Here is a 20471-nt window from a genome sequence, read left to right as displayed (position 1 = left end):
GCTAAGCATATAGTAGTTTAATAAATGCTAATAAATGCTTGCTAGGTGAATGATGGGACAGTTAGGTTGCACAGTGAATAGAGTCTGAAGTCAAGAAGACTCATTTTTCTGATTTCAAATCTAGCCTTAGACACTTCTAGCTGTGTGGCCCTGGCCAAGTCACTTAATCCTGTTTGCCTCAGTTTCCTTATCTATAAAATGAGCTGGAGAAGGAAATGGCAAACTGCTCCAGTATCTTTGCCAAGAAATCCCCAAATGGGGTCACGAAGAGTCAGACATGACTGAAAAATGACTAAACAACAACAGCTGGTACTTATAGGAAATATTTCCTACTTGAAGTAAAGTATATCTTTTTTGAGCTTATTTGGCTCTTTGAGGCAGAAATCCTAGATTTTATACGTTATTACAAAAATAAATATATAAGTATATGGTAATTTTAAAAGTTTAGGAACCCCTGGTTTGTAGATTTGGATTTCTCAACATTTTTTGTTGATAAAATTTGGCTAGGCCTGGTGACACATGCTTGGAGTCGTGGTCCTGGGTAGGTTGAGGATGGCGCATCTCTTGAGTTCAGGAGTTCTAAGCTGCCCTAAAATTAAGGCCGATCAGCTGTCTGTAGTAAATCTAGCGCCAATATGGTAAGCTCTTATGAATGGAGGGCTAGCAGGCTACTTAGGAGTAGCAAATGGGATCAAGTCAGAGACCAAGTAGATCAAAGCTTCTGTGAGTGGCTGCTGAGCTCTCAGCCTAGGTGAGATAAGGAGAAGGAGCTTTAAATCAGTAAATTCAGTCTGTTTTTATTATCTCAGGAACAGCCAACATATATATGTACTTATCATACTTCAAGGATCTGTAATTTCACCTGTATGCCTTTAGTTGTCTTTCACCAATGTAGTTTGTAACCTCGGTACCTTAAAAGATGCTCATAATTAGTTTCAGTAATGGAAAACATTGTTCACCTGATGATAAGCCTCTTCCAACTTAGCTGGGCCGGCCTTTGAAGGACAAGCATCTAGTCCATCACTATTCTGTCTTCAAAGGCTTCCAAGCTTGTTGTAATATGCCAGAGTTTATATCCTGAAGGCATGGCTTTCAAAAACCCAGTCTTAATCCACACTGAATTGAGGTATCAGACTTGAGGGGAAGGTAAATCCGTATATGTGTCTATATATATATACATACATACACCCACACACCCACACACATAGAGAGAGAGACACACACACACACACACACACACACACACACACATATATATAGATATATATGGACACACATATATATATACACATGTATATAATTGGTTGTTGAATTGGCAGTTGTATAGACTTTTCCTTTATGTAGTTAAGACTACAATTATGTTTTGATCAATATAGTCTTGCCTTTTTACTTTGTTATATATTTAGGTACATTTGAGTTATAAAGTTTATGGGGATCTCAACCAGAAATTTATCATATTTTGTCTTTTCAAGATGATCAGTTTTAGTTATGTGAGTACTGTAAAGGAGTACTTAGTTTAGACCACTAAAAGTTTCTTTCTCCTAGTTAAAAATCTGCCCTAGTGTGGTAGGTGGATTGATGGCATGAGGTTTTCTTGAACTTTGCACTAAATTCTATTAGATATTTACAATCTTATGAAACAGAAAATATTTGATCTATGCTGAATGTATACAAGTAGGAATATCACTGACCTTTCCCAGCACTGATTTTACCCAATGAATTATGCGTTAGGTCTGACAGATCAACTGAAGAAGACCATATTAGCTGAATTTATAAACTTCATTCAAAGCTTCCTAAGAATTTTTTTTTTTACTTTTCTTTAATTTTGTTATTAAAAAGTCTGGTCACATTGTAGGTTTTTAGGATTTTTTTGTTTTAAAAAAACTTTCAATTAATATTTAAGAATTTGGACTAGAAATTTAAACTGTGCACATATCAACAGATGGCTATTTTCAGTTCTACACACACATATAAAGTTATTATTACTTTTTTTAGGAAGGAACTGGAAAAACTAAGAAGGGAATTGGAAGAGGAGAAGGGAATGAGGAGTATCCTAGAGGTAATTCAATTTTGCAGTATTTTGTCATCAAAATGAGGATATTAGTGAGTGCTAAACAAACATGCTGAGTATCGTACTTTATACTGTTGAAAGATGGGTTTTTGTTTTGTTTTTAAATTTTTAAAGGAGAGAGAAGCAGGCAGCTTGGCATAGTGGATAGAAAGTTAGTGTCAGTCAGGAAGACCTCAGTTCAAGGCCCATCTTTGACATTTACTGACTATGTGACCCTGAGCAAGTCATTTAACTTCTCAGTGCTTCAGGCATCTGTCTTAAGACTGTAAATAAAGTTGCCTATTAGAATTGGTGGAGGGAATTTCTTGATTGGGAATCCACTATACCAGTAAAATCACGTGGGAGAGGGAGGAGAGGAAAAAAAAATATTATTGAAGTTTGGTTCTGTCCTCCAGCAAATTGTATCCTAGTTGGGAAACAGAATATGAAAAAAATTGTTTTCTATGCATTTATCTCATCATGTTTTCAAGTGCTAAGTCCTGGCATATTTTCCTTCATTACAAAGTGATGGACATTTGCAATAGGTTTTAGTTCTTTCCTCCACTCTCTTCCCATCCAATTTATCCTTCCCAGTGTTGCTAAACTAATCTTCCTTGTACATGTATCTGGTCATTATTCCTTTGCTAGAAACCTTTCGGTGGTTCCCTATTGCTTGCCAAGTAAAGTTCTAGAAACTTATCTTGGCATTCAGTCTTCCACAGTGTGGAGTCTAATGAACTTTGCAGCCTTATTTCATAATGAATCCCCTTCTCTTACTGTCTACTTCAGCCAAACTGGACTATTTGCCTTCTCATACATAAATTTCATATTTTTCTGAAGTCCTTTCCTTAAACTCCCCAAATTTCTGCCTATCCTTTCAAGCCCAAGTCAGATGTCAGCATGGATCTCCTTTGGCTGTGAATTCCACAGTCCATGTTTTTCCATTATCTCACAAAAAGATCTGAAGCTTAATTAGTTTTTACTTATTATATCTATTCAGTTAAACAACCTTATCAAACACATACTATGCCATGAGTGAAACAACAAAAAAGAAATTTTGAATAAGTCCTAGTGCCTGTTTCTTAAGCAGCTTAGAGTATAAGTCTCTATAGATGATAAATAAATAATTATATGACTAACACAGAGAGACAGAGACAGAGAGAGAATTGAAAATTAAAATAGAGAACCAGAAAACCCATATGATCATTTTCCTCACACGGTAAAGACACTATTGAATTGTGCTACGTGTTTTAGCACCAACCATCTTAAGATTTTCTAACTTTACATACAAAGTACCATACATGTATAATAACATATAAACACAGTGTATAAGTCCACACACATGATTTCTAGGCATCTGTGAGAGGAGATAGCATCTACAGATAAACACTTAAATGTCTAATATTTGCTCTTCAGCTATTCCTTCAATGTCTTATTACAAGGGTTACCTGACTTCCTTTTATCATCTTCTGGCCCTCACCAAGACTCCGCTCCCTCCTAAAAACATTGCTTCCCTCCCTACCTTTTCCAGTTTGGCTATTTTTCTTTCCCATAATGCCCTCCCTCTCCCAATCTCACTGATCTGTCTGGGAATCAGAATACTCATTATTCTTCAGTCTCATTTCCAGTCTCTCCCTCTACTAGGTTAAGTAACCTTTCCTTTTGTGACATTCACACTTCAGATTTATCACCCAATCCACAGACCAATGAGCCTTATTTTGACACCCTACCCCCAGACATTTTGCATTCTTCCTCATTGAATTCTGTGCCCAATTCATAGTCTTTCTTTCCTGGTGACCTATACACTGACTCTTCCCAGTTTCTCATTCTACTCCCACAGACTTGATCCTATCCTTTGATGTGAATGTTACCTACCAGGGTTCTACTTCAACAGCATGAATTCTACAATTCCTTTATTTGTGCATAACTTTTGATCACTAGGCCTTTCCCTCAACTATACAACCCCTTACCCTCTTCTTCATCTTCACCATGGCTTCACCATCTTCACTATTCCTTCCATTAGTCATTTCTTACCCAGGCCATCATCCTACCCTATTTTCTCCCTTCCATATATTGAGCCTTTGGTTAACCATCTCAGCTCTCCCCTCTCCTCTCAAAACCGTAGGCCCCTCATCATGTTGCCACTACATCTTACCAAACCCCAGCGATTGATCACTTCACTTTTCTCTTTCTTTGGCTTCTATTTATAGAATAGAGTTGAAGGAAATTAAGAAACTGTGTAGACTAGATTCTGTATAAATTAGTTATATAACCTCAACTGGGCTCTCAGTGAAGCAAGGTGAATATTTTTTCCTTCCCTAATCAACTCACACTCTCTGCAGGAAATGGCTAACTCAAAAAGTTTCAGGGGATTAATCCGAAATCACATGTTGATTCCATTACACAGAGTAGGAGCTTTTTTATTGCTTCTTGACTGACTGTTGACTCCAAGCTTCTTTCTTTATTGAACTAGGATAACATTTACCTTCTGTAAGTGTGAAATCTTTGTACAAGTTTTCAGTGCCTCCTTACCATAGTACTGGTTCATGTGTCTATTTCTTATCATGTTCATGGGAATTAAACTTCAGGTGTTTTAAGATAATGTGACCTGATGACTGATTTTTTCATTGTTGAAAATGTAAAAAGATTAAGATGTAAGACTTAGGGATATGACAGAGAAGCTTTAATACAGCCAAGATGCCACTGTTACTTATGCTCTGTTTTTCTTTTTTAGGTGGAGATTGAAAAGCTGAAAAAACTAGTCCTGTCTGTTTGAGGGAGGTGTGATAGACTCAGTGTTCTTCTTTGGCCAGGGATTCATAAACGAGAATATGAACTGAAAACTGACTTGTTTACTTCCCAGTAACAAAGGATTTTTGGTGTGCTATAGAAAAAAAAATAAGTACATGAGTTTTAATATCTTATAGAAGGGGAAAAATGAAAATAGTGTATTTTATTTTATTGGCCAAAATGAAAAAGAGACGTTATTTCCTATGCAAAGTCTTTTTTTCCTGGTTTGCTTAAAAGTATTACTGAATCTGTATAAAAAGGAGAGGAAGTTGGTAACAGATTTTTATTGAATACTGACAGTATAATTTTTTAAAGAGGTCTATACTATTAATAGATTGATATTATCTGCAGGTAACCTATTAAAATGGACTGTGGGAGGGACACATTAGCTTAATAATCATCAACGTATAGTAATTACTTTTCCCATAATACAAAAAGTACAATAGGGTATTTGTGTATACACACACACACACACACATATACACACATATATATATACATACACACACATACATATATATATATACATAGACATACACAAAGATAAATATGTGTGTGTGTATTTTTTTTAGCTTTCCTACCCAAGATTACACTGTTGTGCCTATATGTCTTCAGTGCTATTTATCATTTGGGTGATGAAACAGAAATATGTCAGCTATAAAGCAGATCCTTAATCACTTATGCAGACAAATATATATCATAATATAAATTACATACATATATAATCATAAAAGGAATTTATTAAACCATATTTCAGTCATTAAATCTATTTTTTAAAGAATAAGATTTTCTTAAATCAGTCAGAGCTAAGAGGCCAGAAAGCTGTCCTTCAATTCAGTGTGCCTAGAAACTGCAACACATTTAACATGCAAACACCAGCCTTATGCTGTATTTCTCTGCTTATTTTGTAGATTCAAATATTACCTAGCCTGTGGTCTTATAATTTAATCATCCCCACCTATTAACAAAAAAGTGCAAATATTTAGGAAATTTGTCATGAGTTCATAATTTCAGAGCAGTCAATTCATCATGTAAATATTCAATTTAGGAAATATTTACCTAATTAAACTAAGTAACTTTTTAGAGTTGTTTTGAATTGTTGTGTAGAAACTAACTTTATAAGAATGGTATTTTACTTCACAGACCATAGTATCACATTTGTTATTAAACATAATATTATCCTTTATCAAACTTACATTTTCATAAATAACGTGGTCAGCAATTCTTTTAAATTTGTGAATATTGACACAGTTTAAAAACATATAATAATAATATCTAACATTTATATAGCACTTGCTATATGCTAAGCACCTTATAATTACTATCTCATTTGATTTTCACAATAGGCACAGAGAGGTTAAGTGACTTGTTTAGAGTCACATAGTTAGTGAGTATCTAAGGCCTAATTTGAGCTCAGGTGTTCCTGACCCCAGGCCCAGTGCTGTATCCACTTAGTGAACTAGCTCCCTGTTATCTTTATAATATGTCAAAACCCACAAATATAGATATAGTCCTACCTAGGATTTATTGAAACAGTTTACTGGTAACTAATGTCTTTTCGCAAAAAGAGGCAGTTTAGGATTTAAGGTTGACTATAGAAAATGATGGATAGAGCACCAGGGCTGGAATCAGGAAGACTTGAGTTCTAATTTGGTCTCAAATACTAATGATTTGACCCTGGGCAAGTCACTTAACCCTGGTTTGCCTCAGTTTCCTCCTCTGCAAAGTGAACTGGAGAAGGAAGAGACAAGCCATTCCAGTATCTTTGCGAAGGGAACCCCAAATGGGATCACAGAGTTGGACACGACTGAACTGACTGAACAACAACAAATAACAAAATAAAAAATGGCCTATGGATTCTCAGTTTATGTAAGTACAAGACTTGCAGGATGATAAAATGGCAATATGCCAGAGTGTTTCCATTTTTATTTTCTGTTCTTTAAACTTAAAACTCACTACAGGATTTTGCTTTAAAATTTAATTTTGTACAACTAAAATGTTTTGTTTTTAGTAGAGGATAATAAAAATACTGATTAACAGAAAATGTTGAAATAATACATAATATTGCTTTTGGGGTAGCTGATCTTGAGTTAAATATTTGTGTTTCTTCTTTATGAAGGTCACATATTTCTGTCCTAATGACATCACCACTAAACAGAATTGACTATCGGTATTCCGGTTGCATTTTAAAAATGACTGAGGGGGCAGCTAGGTGGCACAGTGGATAGGGCACTGGCCCTGGGTCAGGAGAACCTGAGTTCAAATTCAGCCTCAGACACTTAACACTTAGCTGTATGACTCTGGGCAAGTCACTTAACTCCAGTTGCCTCACCAAAAAAAAAAAAAAAGAAGACTAAGCAAGTGAATGATTATTTTTATTTATTTATTTATTTATTTGCAATCCCTTGCCCTCTTTTTTTCTTTTTAAAAATATTTTATTTCATTAAATATTTCTTAATTGCATGTAAAATGTTTTTAACATTCATTTTTTAAAATTTTGAGTTCCACATTCTCTCCCTCCCTCCCATTTATCCTCCACCTCTTGAGAACCTTTCCCTTATTTTGAATGACGGTGTTAAAGAAAAAAAAAATAGATCTGTGTATACCAGAAATGATCTTCTAGCTTTCTCTCCAGAAAGCATATTTAAGGAAGTTTTTCCTCCTCATGCCTTAAAAGACGTTGAGAAATTACAAATTCTTTCCTTGAATAGGTTGTATTTAATATCAAGGTCATTCATATGTTGATTGAAACATATCAAGAAAACTAACATGTTTAAAAATAGATTTGCTATATATATATGTGAAAGTCTCTGGTATTCTTTAGCTCTCCTACTCCTAACTCCTTTTTCAACAGATAAGGAAAAGAAAATCAACTGCATTAAGTGGCCTCAACTTATTTGACTCCATTTAAAGAAGAAAAATATTCTTTCAATATAGCAATTCATCGGTACAGTTTTGGTAAATAACAGGATGTCACCAGAAATTCCTATTCATGAGAACTATATTATCACATTACTGTATGTAGAAATACTGTATGTAGGAATGTGGAATTTGAATTCAGAGAGAGGTACAATTCTCATGCATTGATTAAATACTTTTAAAAGGTGTGCACATAAGCATAAAGCTTTGAGTCAACTGCATGATATCTATAGTAGCCATTAAAATCTTGAATTATCTGAGAATGTACTGCATGTCCAAATAACAGTGTAATGCATTGATTTCATTTTAATTTAATTTCCTAAAAGCATCAAAAATTGAACACTTCCAATTTTAAGAATATTTGTTGTGTCTGTAAAATTTCTTTTTTTAATTAAAAGTATTACCTTTTAAGATGTATTTGATGGTGCAAATAGAAAAGTAGGCATGGTGTCATAGAAATGTACTTTCTATATTTCTCACTGTGATCATAGAAGAAAGAAATGTGCACCAGGTTATTTTGAAAAATCTTGTCCATATGAAAACTTACAATGGATGAACAGAATAAGATAATCAGTTAAACTCAGAAATGAAAGGTTGCAATAATTGAATGGCCTTGTTTTGCTGTAAGAATAAAATAACCGAGTATAATGACTCAATTTAATGAACTCATCTTTTGAAAGGGACTTCTATGAGTATTTTTAATCAATCAATAAACATTTATTAAGTACCTATTATGGGCTAGGTATTGTGGCACCAGAGATGAGCACTGGGGATAAAAAAAAAAAATAGGCAAAAGGTATACCTTGTCCTCAAGGAGCTTACAGTCCAAAGGGGAAGACAACATGCAAACACATATATACAAAGTAAGTTATATATGGGATAAATATAAAATAATTAACACAGGAAAGTATTGGAAATAAGAAGGGCTGGGGAAAGTGCCCCATAGAAGGAGGTATTTTAGTTAGGACTTAAAGGAAGCCAGGGAGGCCAGTAGTTGGTGTGGAGGCAGGAGTGCTTTCCAGGTATGGGGGATAACCAGAGAAAATGCCCAGAGCTGAGAGAGGGAGTGTCTTATCTGTAGGATAGCCAGAATGCCAACGTCACTGAATCGAAGATCTTATACCTTACATGTTGGTAAGGTATAAGAAGACTGGAAAGGTAGGAGAAGACTAGGTTATGAAGGGCTTTGGATGCCTAATAGACCATTTTGTGTTGCTCCAGGAGGCAATAGGGAGCCCATGAAGTTTATCAAGTTTGTGTGTGTGTGTGTGTGTGTGTGTATGATATGAGCAGACCTGAGTTTTACAAAAATCTCTTTGTGTCTGGAGGATGGATTGGCATGGGGAGAGACTGAAGACAGGCAGACCCACTGGCAGGTTATTGTAATAATCAAGGCATGGCATGATGAGGACCTGCACCGGAGTGGTGGCAGTGTCAGAGGAGAGAAGGGAGTATATTTGAGAGATGTTTCGATGGTGAAACAGGCCTTGGAAACAACTTGGATGGGGGGGAGGAGGATAAGAGCTAGTGAGGAGTCCAGGATGACTCCTAGGTTGTGAGCCTGAGACTTGGAGGATTTGTGTTGCCCTCTACAGTAATAGGGAACGTTTAGGGGCAAAGATAATGAGTTCAGTTCTGGACATGTTTCATTTCAGTTGTCTACTGGGTATTCAATTCAAGATATCTGAAAGGCAGTTGGAGAAGTGAGATTTGAGGTCAAAAGAGAGATTTGGACAGGAAAGGTAGATTTGAGAATCATCAGCATAAAGATGGTAATTAAATTCATGGGAGCTGATGAGATCACCAAATGAAGTAGTACAGAGGGAGAAGAGAAGAGAGCCCAGGGCAGAACCCTGTAGGACACCTATGGTTAGAAGGCTTGATCTGGATGAAGATCCACAAAAAGGAGACTAAAAAGGGGTGATCAGATAGGAGGAGAACCAGGGGAGAGTGGTGTTCTGAAAACCTAGAGGGAAGAAAGTATCAAGGAGAAGAGGGTGATCAACAGTGTTGGAGCCTGCAGAGAAGTCTAGGAGAATGAGGATTGAGAAAAGCCCGCTGGATTTGGCAATTAGATCTTTGGTAACTTTGGAGAGAGCAGTTTCATTAGAATGATGAGGTCAGAAGCCAGATTGTAAGGGGTTAAGGAGAGAGAGAGAGAGAGAAGAGAAAGTGGAGGCAGCTATTGTAGATGGCCCTTTCAAGAAGGTTAACTGCAAAGGGCGGAAGAGATATAGGATGACAGTAGCAGTGATGGAAGGATCAAGTTACAGTTTTTAGCTAGGGAAGTGGAGGTCAACAGGTAAAGTTAGCAGTGCTTCTGCAATTGCCCCAACTTCCTGAGACCTATGGCTTCTTAGTGTTAGTGGAGTTGAGCTAGCATTAGAAAGAACTAGATAGGTAGAGCTAGCATTTATATAGTCTGTGAAGGTTTGCAAAGTATGTCTCATTTGATTTTCACAACAACCCCAGGAGGTATGTGCTATTATTACCCTCATTTTACAGATGAGAAGGAAGCTGTGGTAGATGGGTTAAGTGACTTGCCCTGGTTCATACAGCTAGCATATGTCTGGATTGGAACTCAAGTCTTCTTGATTCCCAAGGCTAGCACTCTATGTATAACACCACCTTACTGCCTTAGTTAATATGCTTAAATCATTCTTGATCATAACATGAGGTATCATGATATGACATGACACCTCACAGAGAATCACTAATTTAGGTTCAAGACCCTCAATTGTAGAGACTTGGTCAGGCGAAGCCATAGCCACTATGAGAACCAGATAATCAATAAGCATTAATTACATGTCCTTACTATGTGACACTGTAGAGACACAGACAAAAGTAACAAAGCCCCCTCCCCACCCCCAGCTGCTTACATTTTGTTATATGGATACAACATTCTTAGAAGCAGTAAATAAAAACAGGATATGTACAAAATAAACACACAGTGGTTTGGATAGGGGAAGGAATCGCTAACAACTGGGCGAGTCAAGAAAAGCCTTTAGATGGAGGCAGAGCTTGAGCTGAGACGTCATGGAAGCTAGGAATTGGAAGAGGCAGAGTGAAGAGAGAGATTACTCCAGGAATGGGAAAAGCCTTTGCAAAGACATGGTGGTAAGAGATAGAATGTAGTATAGAAGGAACAGCAAGTTGGCCCATGAATTGATAATTAATTTATGAAATTATGAAGTGGGGGCAGGCATGTCTAGTTCTTTGGGTTGTTGTTGTTCAGTCAGTCAATAGTGTCTGACTCTTCATGACCTCATAGATCAACTGTCCATGGGGTTTTCTTGGCAAAGATACTGGCATGGTTTGCCATTTCTTTCTCCAGTGGATTAAGGCAAGCAGAGGTTATGTTACTTACCCAGCATCACACAAGTAATAAGTGTCTGAGATCAGATTTGAACTTCGCTCTTTCTGACTCCAGGTTCAGTGCTCTACCAACTGTGCCTCACCAGGAAAGACCAGGATGGCAGCAAGAAACAGAGCTATAATCACACTATAGTAACCACAATAGGTGTATGGGGCAAAAAAGCATAGAAAATATAGAAACAAGTGGTGAAAGAGGTACAGTTGGTTCAGGGGACAGGATAGTGAAGGAAATCTGTGTCAAACCCTGAAAATAAATGACCAAAGAGCTCGCAAGGATTGTATACCAACTGTTAACTCTGAAAAATAAAAATAAATAAACCGAAGAGCCACAGAGGTTATTACATTATCAACTCTGACCAGAGAGCCACAGAGGTTATACACCAACTGTTAACTCCAAAAAATAAAATAAAACAAAACCAAAGCACTGGCAGAGGTTATAGGCAAAAAGCCTTTATTGGAGGAAAGAAACTAGATACATGTTGGGGTCTCCTTAAGGAGGAGACCCAAGGCAGTGAGGCTAAGCCTGATACATTTAGTCATGGCTAGACAAAGAACCGAGCAATGAGGTGCTGCCGTAGCAGTGAGGAGTAACAGCAGCAATGAATCAAGTTTGCCTAGTGAAAAAAAGTCTATTCATAGCAGAGCTTCATGACCAGAATGTGGTTCCTGCAGGCGCTTGTCTAAGCTCAGGGGCCACCTGGGGCTGGCCAGTTCTGTGATCTATCTGCAGTAGAGTTCATCCAGGGAGTGAGCACAAAGATTGTTGTTATGCCAGGCTCAGGGCACAGCTTCCTTGTTGGGCCTTAGCTCTGGAAAACAGGATGTCCCTAATAGTAAAAAGAGAGGAGTGAAAAGAGAACAGTGGTCTTCTCGTGGTTGTTGTCCTTTGTTCTCAAAGGGGATCCAAAATGATATCACTATGTTGGGGTCAAGGTACAATGGGTCTGACTGTGGGTAATCAGGCCAATAGGAGCTCGGAAGGCTCTACGACAGGTCGGGCACAAACAGTCCATATGGGCATTTGGAGTGAAGATGGCTCTAAATTTGCACATCTCACGTTTCTTTTGAGCTACTGCAATTCTGCTTTGCTCGTGGAGCACAGCACCTTCTTTGATGCAGGCACACTTTGCCAGTGTCACATAATCAATTCCAAAGTTCTTCAGAGAGTCCTTGAGAGTGTCCTTGGATCACTTCTGCTGACCTCCACGTGAGCACCTGCCTTGTGTGTGTTCTCCATAAAATACTCTTTTAGGCAAACATACTTTTGGCATTTGAACAATGTGGCCAGACCATTGGAGTTGCACCCTCTGCAGCAGAGTTTTAATGCTTGGAATTTCAGCTCAAGAAAGGGCCTCAATGTCCAGCACCTTATCTTGTCAGGCGATCTTTGGAATCTTCCTAAGACAATTAAAATGGAAGCAATTCAGTTTCCTAGCATGGCACCGATGAATTGTCCAGGTTTCATGGGCTTACAATAATGAGGTCATCATAATGGCTCTATAGACCTTCAGTTTGGTGGGCAATCTAATACCTCTTCTCTCCCAAACACTGAGTCAGCTCTGGCAATGTGTGCATCAACTTCATCATCTATGCAGACATCCCTGGAAAGTATATTGCCAAGGTAAGTGAACTTATCCACAGCATTCAAAATTTCTCCATTTGCTGTAACCAGCGGTTCCATATATAGATGGTGTCACTGGCTGGTAGAGAACCTCTGTTTTCTTGGTGGTGTTAGGCCAAAATTAGCACAAACAGGAGCGAATCAATCCATACTTTGTTACATCTCAGCCTCAGAGGTAGGTAGCATGAGGAAGAGGATGGGGAAGGGGAGAGACAGAGTTGATATAACTATGGATTAGATTTGGGAGTACTAGGCAGAATGGATCCAATAGAGATGGAAAACTGCAGAGTTTGAGGTCTCATTTTTATAGAGTTTTGGGGGTAAACAGATGAATTCTTATCAGTGCCACCAGGGGGATTAGCTCATTAACAAATCCAAATCATCTCAAAGTTGTCATTAAAATTTTAAAGTTAATATGTCCATTTCATGATCTGTTGGTCTTTACTGTGGAGCTCTGAAATTTGTCTGAGATTTATACATCATAGAACCAAAAGGCCCTGACAGCTGAACCTAGACGTTTTCTGCTAATTCAGCACATATTACCAGGATGTGCATTTTGATTAATATATGTACGCTTTGTAAATTATGCTCCTTTTATCTTTGGGATGGTTTGTATGTGACTTCCAGGTCTCCCTTTGCAATCCTACTGTCTGCTATTGCATCTTTCTACTGTTCACTTATAAATTTACTATACTGATTAGGAGTGGGGGTGGTGGTATTCCAGGGGACCAAAACAAGATATAATTTTAACACAGCCAGATTGATTGGAGCATAGCATGCCAAGAGAGGCACAGTGTGACACAATTAGTCTAAAAAAATAGGCTAAAGCCAGATTGTGAAGGGCTTGAAGATGACTCCTAGGTAGTGAACCTGAGTGATTACACGAATGGTGATGTCCTTTACAGAAACAGGGACTCTGGAACAAGGTGAGTATCAAAGCATATGAGGGCATACTTTAGCCTCAAAAGGATAAAGAAGCTGACTCAGCTGATAATAATACACGACATTATATAGATCTCTAAGGTTTTCCAAGCATTTTACATACTGTACGTTTTCTTATTTGATCCTCGCAAGATCCTGCAAGGAAGAAGTAATTATTATCTCCATATTAGAGATGAGGAAACAAGAGGCACAGAGAGGTTAGGACATTTGGCCAGTGTCACATAGCTCATAAATGTCTGAAGCAGCATTCAGACTCAGGTCTTCTTGGTACCTTTTTCTTTGTTCTAGCCACCGAACCATGATGCCCCTCACCCTGGCATTGGGTGGAAGATGTGAGCCTCCCCTGTGGTGAATCCTCATTGATATGTGAGCAGGCCTTGCTTTACCTGGCACAATTGGTAATGAATGGTGTCCTGGACTGACCTTGGTTGGCAATATCCATCATTATTGGGCCCCTTGTTACCCTGCGCATCACAGGACTACTTGCCAATGTGTCCAGTGATCTGGAAGGTCCATAGATTTTAACTTCATAGCTTCCAGCACAAGTACAATCATAAAAATGGTTCTTCAAACTAGGAATAAAGGAACTACTTTGCTATAATAATATGTATTTGGATTCACCTCTAATTTTCTAGGGGGGCAACCCTTAAGGGACAAATAAGAGACAAATTTATCTTTTTAATGATATTAGTTTCAGCTCCCATTCTAGGATGTTTTCTCTATAGTCAATGGATGCAAAGTTCCACTGTATTCAGGATGCAAATCTTCAAATCATTCACATGGAATGGTTCTGCCTCCAAACTCATTATTCAGAAGCCCAGCCTGAAGAGAATTTTGAATTACAATATGAACTACATTTTCAAAGATGCACTCTCTGTCTGTCTGTCTCTTTCTGTCTCCCTCTCTCTCTCAATGTCATTGATTAGTAGTTGAGTCCTCAAATAATAAAACCTATTCGTTTAGAATCATTCCATCAGAGTTTCCAGTTTATTATAATTTTAAATCTACACAACTAAATTAAATTATTCCTATGAAGAATTCCAATTAATGAGGCTGAAAATACAGAACTTGTCACTTTCACATAGGACTCCTCCAGAGTCAGAATGTTTACCTATGTGGGATATTAGAGTAAAATTATAAATCAATTGAAACTTTAAAATCCCTAAACCAGTTTCTTAATTACCAGATTTAGAGGACCAGTAAGGACCATTGTTGTTGTTCAGTTTGCCATTTCCTTCTCCAGTGTGTCCCCATTTTGCAGATAAGGAACTGAAGCAAATAGAGATTGACTTGCCAGGTCACACAGCGAGTTAAGTGTCTGAGACTCGATTGGAACTCAGATCTTCCTGATTCCAGGTCTGGTGCACTATTCACTGCACCACCTAGCTGCCCAAAAGGATCATAGGATCATATATTTAAAGCTGGACAGGGCCATCTGGTCCAAGTGTCTCATTTTATAGAGAAGGAAACTCAAGCCCAGAGTAATTCTAGCTCAGTGACGTTACCACATTCACCCAGGTAATAAGAATCAGAGGAAGAATTTGAACCCGGATTCCCTGACTCCAGAGCCAACAATCTTCCCACTTCAAATTCATAGTGATTTCCTTCACCACTTTTTCCTGAATTCCTCAAAAGCTCATGCAGGATTTTCCCTTGATCTCAATGAAAAATATCTTTACCTGCTGCCTCAGAATAATAAATACAGGATTTTAAACTATGGATTCACTTGCCTTTCTACTCTCCTCACTTGCAAATTTGAAAACATTAAAAAAAAAGTTTTAAAACACTTGTTTTCCTGGAGGATAATGGCAGGTTCTTCAACATTGGACAAGCCAAGCCAAATTTAGCTGATTGCCCTGGATCTGCGCCAGGTTGTCTTTCCCTGGATTCGTTTTTTGCTTTCCCGATGTTTTACCCTGCCCCCTCCTCCATAGTCCAGGAAGTGGGTGTGGGAATGAGAGGGCTGCTGCCTATTTATTCCCTGTCTCTTCTCTGACTCCTTCTCTGTGAAATGATTCTAAATTATAGAACTTCCATCTGCCACCAGCCCCACCCCCCACCTCCACTTCTTCCCAAACTCAGGTTCTGACCACATGTCTTCCTCGTTATTAAGCCCACAGCTCCCTTCCTTTCTATCATGTTCTCTGGAAGTCTCTTCTACTATTAAAATCCCCCTTCATTTTAAATCTCATCTTAGATCTCATCTTCTCCCCGCCTTCCATCTTCAGGTACTCACTGAAACCTGCCTCTTTCCTGAAGATAGCACATTTCTTGGCACCCTCTCCAAAGCTGGCTATTGCTTTTCTCACATTCCCCTGACACACAGCTCTGTACCCAGAAGCTCCTTTCTTCTAGCATTTTTGAGTCTAGATGGTTTAACACGTTTCTCCTCATTGCCATAGGCTCAATTTGGACCTATCATTGATACTGGAGGAGAAAGAAGAGACATCTCCCTATCTTTGCTGGAAATCCAAAAGAGAGCTGGTTGTGTTCCTGCCCCAAGAGAAGACCACCCAAGAGAGAGTGAAAGAATGAAGCTTTTCTTTCATTTAGGCTCTTATAATAACTTTTTGAGATGGGAGTTTCCTCCACATGAAAATATCCTTCATGATGCTCATTAACCGATCCTCATTTATGCAACCCCTAGTCATGGAGATGACAGAGTTACAGGACCCAGGCTGCTCAAAGGAAAAGACCATGTCTTTGAAAGCAACCCAGTCCCTGAATTTTCCCATATATTTCAGTAGCCAGATCACTGGTGCCTCCCCCCAAGGCATCTGGCCTACCCCAGCCCACCTAGATCACTTAATTAGCTTACTTGACAGTTCTTTCACTGTTGTACCAGGCCCACCCCAGACTCCTGTCTAGGTTGTTTCATTATCCTTTTTATATATAAGCATCAGTCTCATCCTCATCAAATTGCAGATTCACAAAGAATCTCACCCATTGCTATTGGAGTTACAATAAACCTTGTCACTTGACTGAAAGAAGGCTTCAGTGCTTGAATTCCTTCCAGGCAGACTCACCCTGTACTCTGACATTTCGGGATTCCCAGCACCCCACACTGCATCAATACCACTTTAGTAAATAAATACTCTTTTCTAAAAGCAAATTGAGTCTGATTGATGGATTCTCAACTGATAATCAATGAGAGAAACACACTGATGGTTCATGAACTACAGAACTAAAATGGTACCTTCCCAATTCCTCAAGGCTAACCATAGAGCTCTGAAGGGGTATAGTAGCCATACTCTAGGGTCCCAACTTCTCAATGAGAGTGGGAGTTGGGATAGTTGCCTTAGAATATGTGTTACATTAGCAAAGGGAAGCACCTATCCCTCAGCAAGAGGTCAGTGCCCATATTTATTTCCAAAGAATCAGAGGACATGTTCCATGGGCTCACCATTGTAATACAACTGAACTGGAGTTTGATCAAGCCCAGGTTACTTGGTCCTCACTTCAACTTCTTTCTAATCATAGTGAAACAATGAAGTCTCTTTCTTGAATTCCCCTCTTTGTTGCTAGAATTTAGCGGTTAATTTCTGAATTTCAGGTAGAGAGGCACACAAGCTCATAGTCCAAGAACTCACCTAGTAGTCTTTTATAGATATTTAAACAAAGGATACTAGTCAAGACATGTGCCTGCTTGCTCCTTTTGTCTTAATGTTGGGTACCTGTGAAGCCCAACTGGCTCGCTGCCCAACCCAACAGCAAGGGAGGGTGAAGGGCAACATTCCTTTCTATGTGAGAGTAAACAAACTAGTCAGACCTCTTTACAGATGCACCAAGAAAGAAAACTCCAGGCTCTCTGCGCCTGAATAAGCACTGGAGATCAGTTTTGCAGATCAATCAGTCAATAATTATTTATTAATTTCCTAGTAAGGGTCAGGCACCATGCTAGCTCTACTCACAATCCCATGCTCCAAATCACAACACTCTCTTAACATGGCTTGGGAATGGTAGCAAGCAGAATTGGGGGTGAAGATGGTTAAGTCCCCCTCCTGTTTTCCCCATAGTCAGCTCAGCCCTAGCCCTCTTCATTCACCATCTTTCTCTTCCCTTCCTTTCTATCATGTCCTCTGGAAGTCTTTTCTACTATTAAAATCCCCCTTCATCTTAAATCTCATCTTCTCCCTGCCTTCCATCTTCAGGTACTCACTGAAACCTGCCTCTTTCCTGAAGATAGCACATTTCTTGGCACCCTCTCCAAAGCTGGCTATTCCTTTTCTCACATTCCCTGACACACAAAGGGAGAATTAGCTTACTCCTTGTTCTTCACTGCCACCTTCTGACCTTCCCTCAGTAACCATCTCTTTTAAAGTTTACTTTATCAGGTAATGCTTGTTGCTTGTCATTTATGGATCTTCCAGGCCACTCTCCATTCTCCCCAATATATTTATGACCTGATCTAGTCTTCTTCTCCTCCAACTTAACCTCTGAGCCCTTTGAATACCCTTTCAGAACCTTAACTTTTCTGTTTCTATAAACTCTCCAAATTACTTCAACTACTTATAGCAGGAATTCTTAACCTAGAGTCTGTGGACCACCAATGGGTCCATAGGTAAATTTCAGGGGGTCATTGAATTTGGATGGGAAGATCTATCTATCTATGATCTATCAATCTATCTTCTTTGTTTTCACTATCCTCGAACTAAAATTAAATTTTTCTTTAATTATTTAAAAACGTTATTCTGAGAAAGGTTCTTATAGGCTTCCCCAGACTGCCAAAGGAGTCCATGCCACAAAAAAGGTTAAGAATAACTGACTTAAGGGCAGCTAGGTGGCGTAATAGATAGAGCACCGGCCCTGAAGTCAGGAGGACCTGAGTTCAAATCTGGCCTCAGACCAAACACTTGACATTTACTAGCTGTGTGACTCTGGGCAAGTCACTTAACCCCAATTGCCTAAAAACAAAACAAAACAAACAAACAAAAAAGAATAACTCACTTATAGGAATTATTATTATACCTTAGACTTTCTCTCCTTCCCTTATATGTTGCTCCCAGGTACCAGAATTCCCAGTTACGGTTTTATTGACCACCTACTCAATAATATACAAACACAAGAGTTGAGACTACCTGGGCACCTGCTCTCCCAGGTCAGGTTGGGGACATTGCTGCTGGAAGCTCCTTCATACCTCCTCCATGTCTCATTGGAGGTCTCAGCCTTTTGACAACTCCTAACTGGGGCTGTATCCCATTCATCATCAATCTTAAGGTGAGGTGCTTAGGGTTGAGACAGCATGAGGACAGGAATGGTAGTGGTGGAAGAGAGAGGTAGGGAGGGGATTGGAGGATGAAGGCTCCTTGTGATTGTTCTTGTTTTCATCTTTGTATCCCCAGCACCCAGTGGATGCTTTAATAAATGCTTATTGAAGGAATCAATGAATTAATTAACTATGAAATCTCTCTTCCCCATGTCAAACACCTTAGGGCCACACTTAACCAGGACCTAGTAAGCAAGAATAATTAATTACACAACGAACTACTAGATGACTGAAAGTATGAACTCCTTGCTGAGGTGCACCTGGGCCTCTCTATCTCCCCAACCTCTAGCTTTCCTGCCTCCTGAAAAAAAATGTCTCGTTATGATTTTGTGTGAACTGAGCATTAAAGAGCATAAGATCAAAGACTTTGAGCCGGATAATTTCTTTGGGGTGAATCTAATTCAACCCCCTTGTTTTACAGAGCAGGAAATAGAATGCCAAAAGATTTAAGGGGCTTACCCAAAGTCCCACAGTGGCAGAGCCAGACCTCTTACCATTGTTGATTTCAAAGCCAGGTACTCTTACCATTGCAGTCTTAGGACTATGCGAGTCAGAGGTAAGCTAGATAAGCAGAGCCCTAGGTTTTTGTATATGTTTCTCTTTCCCACATGGAAAAAGGGGCTAAGTCCAATTAGACTGCTTTAGCTGTATCATTTGCAAATCTGACTTTGTTTGAACATGAATGTACTTCATGATTGTGATGGACAAGCAAATTGTACTCTGATGCTGCTACCAAAGAATTCAGAAGCATAAATATAGTTGAAAGATTGCTCACAAAATCCATTACCTAATAAATGAACTGTTTAGACAAATTTGCAATACAGGTTTGTTGGTTCTGGCTCTTGAGAAATCAATGCGGCAATTAGAACTATTCATTCAATATGCATTTGTTAAGTCAAACATCTAGTGGAAGGTGATGTGGGAAACCAGTGCGAGAGTGGAAAAATGAGCCAGATTTGAATTCAGAAGACTTGGGTTCCATTCCAGGCTCTGCTACTTGCTTATCTGTGTGATTTGGGGCCAGTCGCCTGACTTCCTTGGCCTTGGTTTGTCATCTATAAAATGAGATGACTAGACTTAGAGCAGTGGTATCAAAGTCAAATAGAAAAGGAGGCCTCTAAACCATACCCAAAGATCCCGTGGGAAGATGATTGACTTAGAAAACCATACATTAACATCATCCATGTTGTATTATATTTTTATTTATGTTGTTACATATTTCCCAATTTCATTTTAATGTGGTTTAGGCCACGTTGGCAGTGTTGGAGGTCAGGGTGTTTGACACCTCTGGGGTAGACCATAGGATTTTAGTTCTAAAGTGTTGAAAGGGACCTCAGAGGCCATCTACTCCAAAACCTTAATTTTACAATTGAGGAAACTGAGGCCCACGAAAGGCAAGCAAATTGCTCAAGGCCCTGCAGATTGTAAAGGTCAGAATTGGGAAATGAACCTGGCTCTTCTCACTCCAGATGTGGTGCTCTTTCCACTGTATATAGGAGTAGAATCAT

General features: G+C 38.8%; 1 protein-coding gene across 1 annotated transcript in view; it reads left to right on the top strand.

Moving 5' to 3' along the window:
- CD2AP (CD2 associated protein) overlaps positions 1-8415 on the top strand; it is a 165388-nt gene extending 156973 nt beyond the window's left edge. Inside the window, 2 exon segments of the mRNA XM_020993897.2 lie at positions 1996-2059; positions 4785-8415. Of these exon segments, the coding sequence (XP_020849556.1) occupies positions 1996-2059; positions 4785-4826 (106 nt within the window). The 3' untranslated portion in view covers positions 4827-8415.
- The last annotated feature ends 12056 nt before the right edge of the window (positions 8416-20471 follow it).

The sequence above is a fragment of the Phascolarctos cinereus genome, unplaced genomic scaffold (assembly GCF_003287225.1).
Source record: "Phascolarctos cinereus isolate Bilbo 61053 unplaced genomic scaffold, phaCin_HiC Scaffold_5;HRSCAF=322, whole genome shotgun sequence".
NCBI lineage: Eukaryota > Metazoa > Chordata > Mammalia > Diprotodontia > Phascolarctidae > Phascolarctos > Phascolarctos cinereus.
Note: the sequence above shows the minus strand (reverse complement) of the source record. Positions and strands in the feature narration are given on the sequence as shown.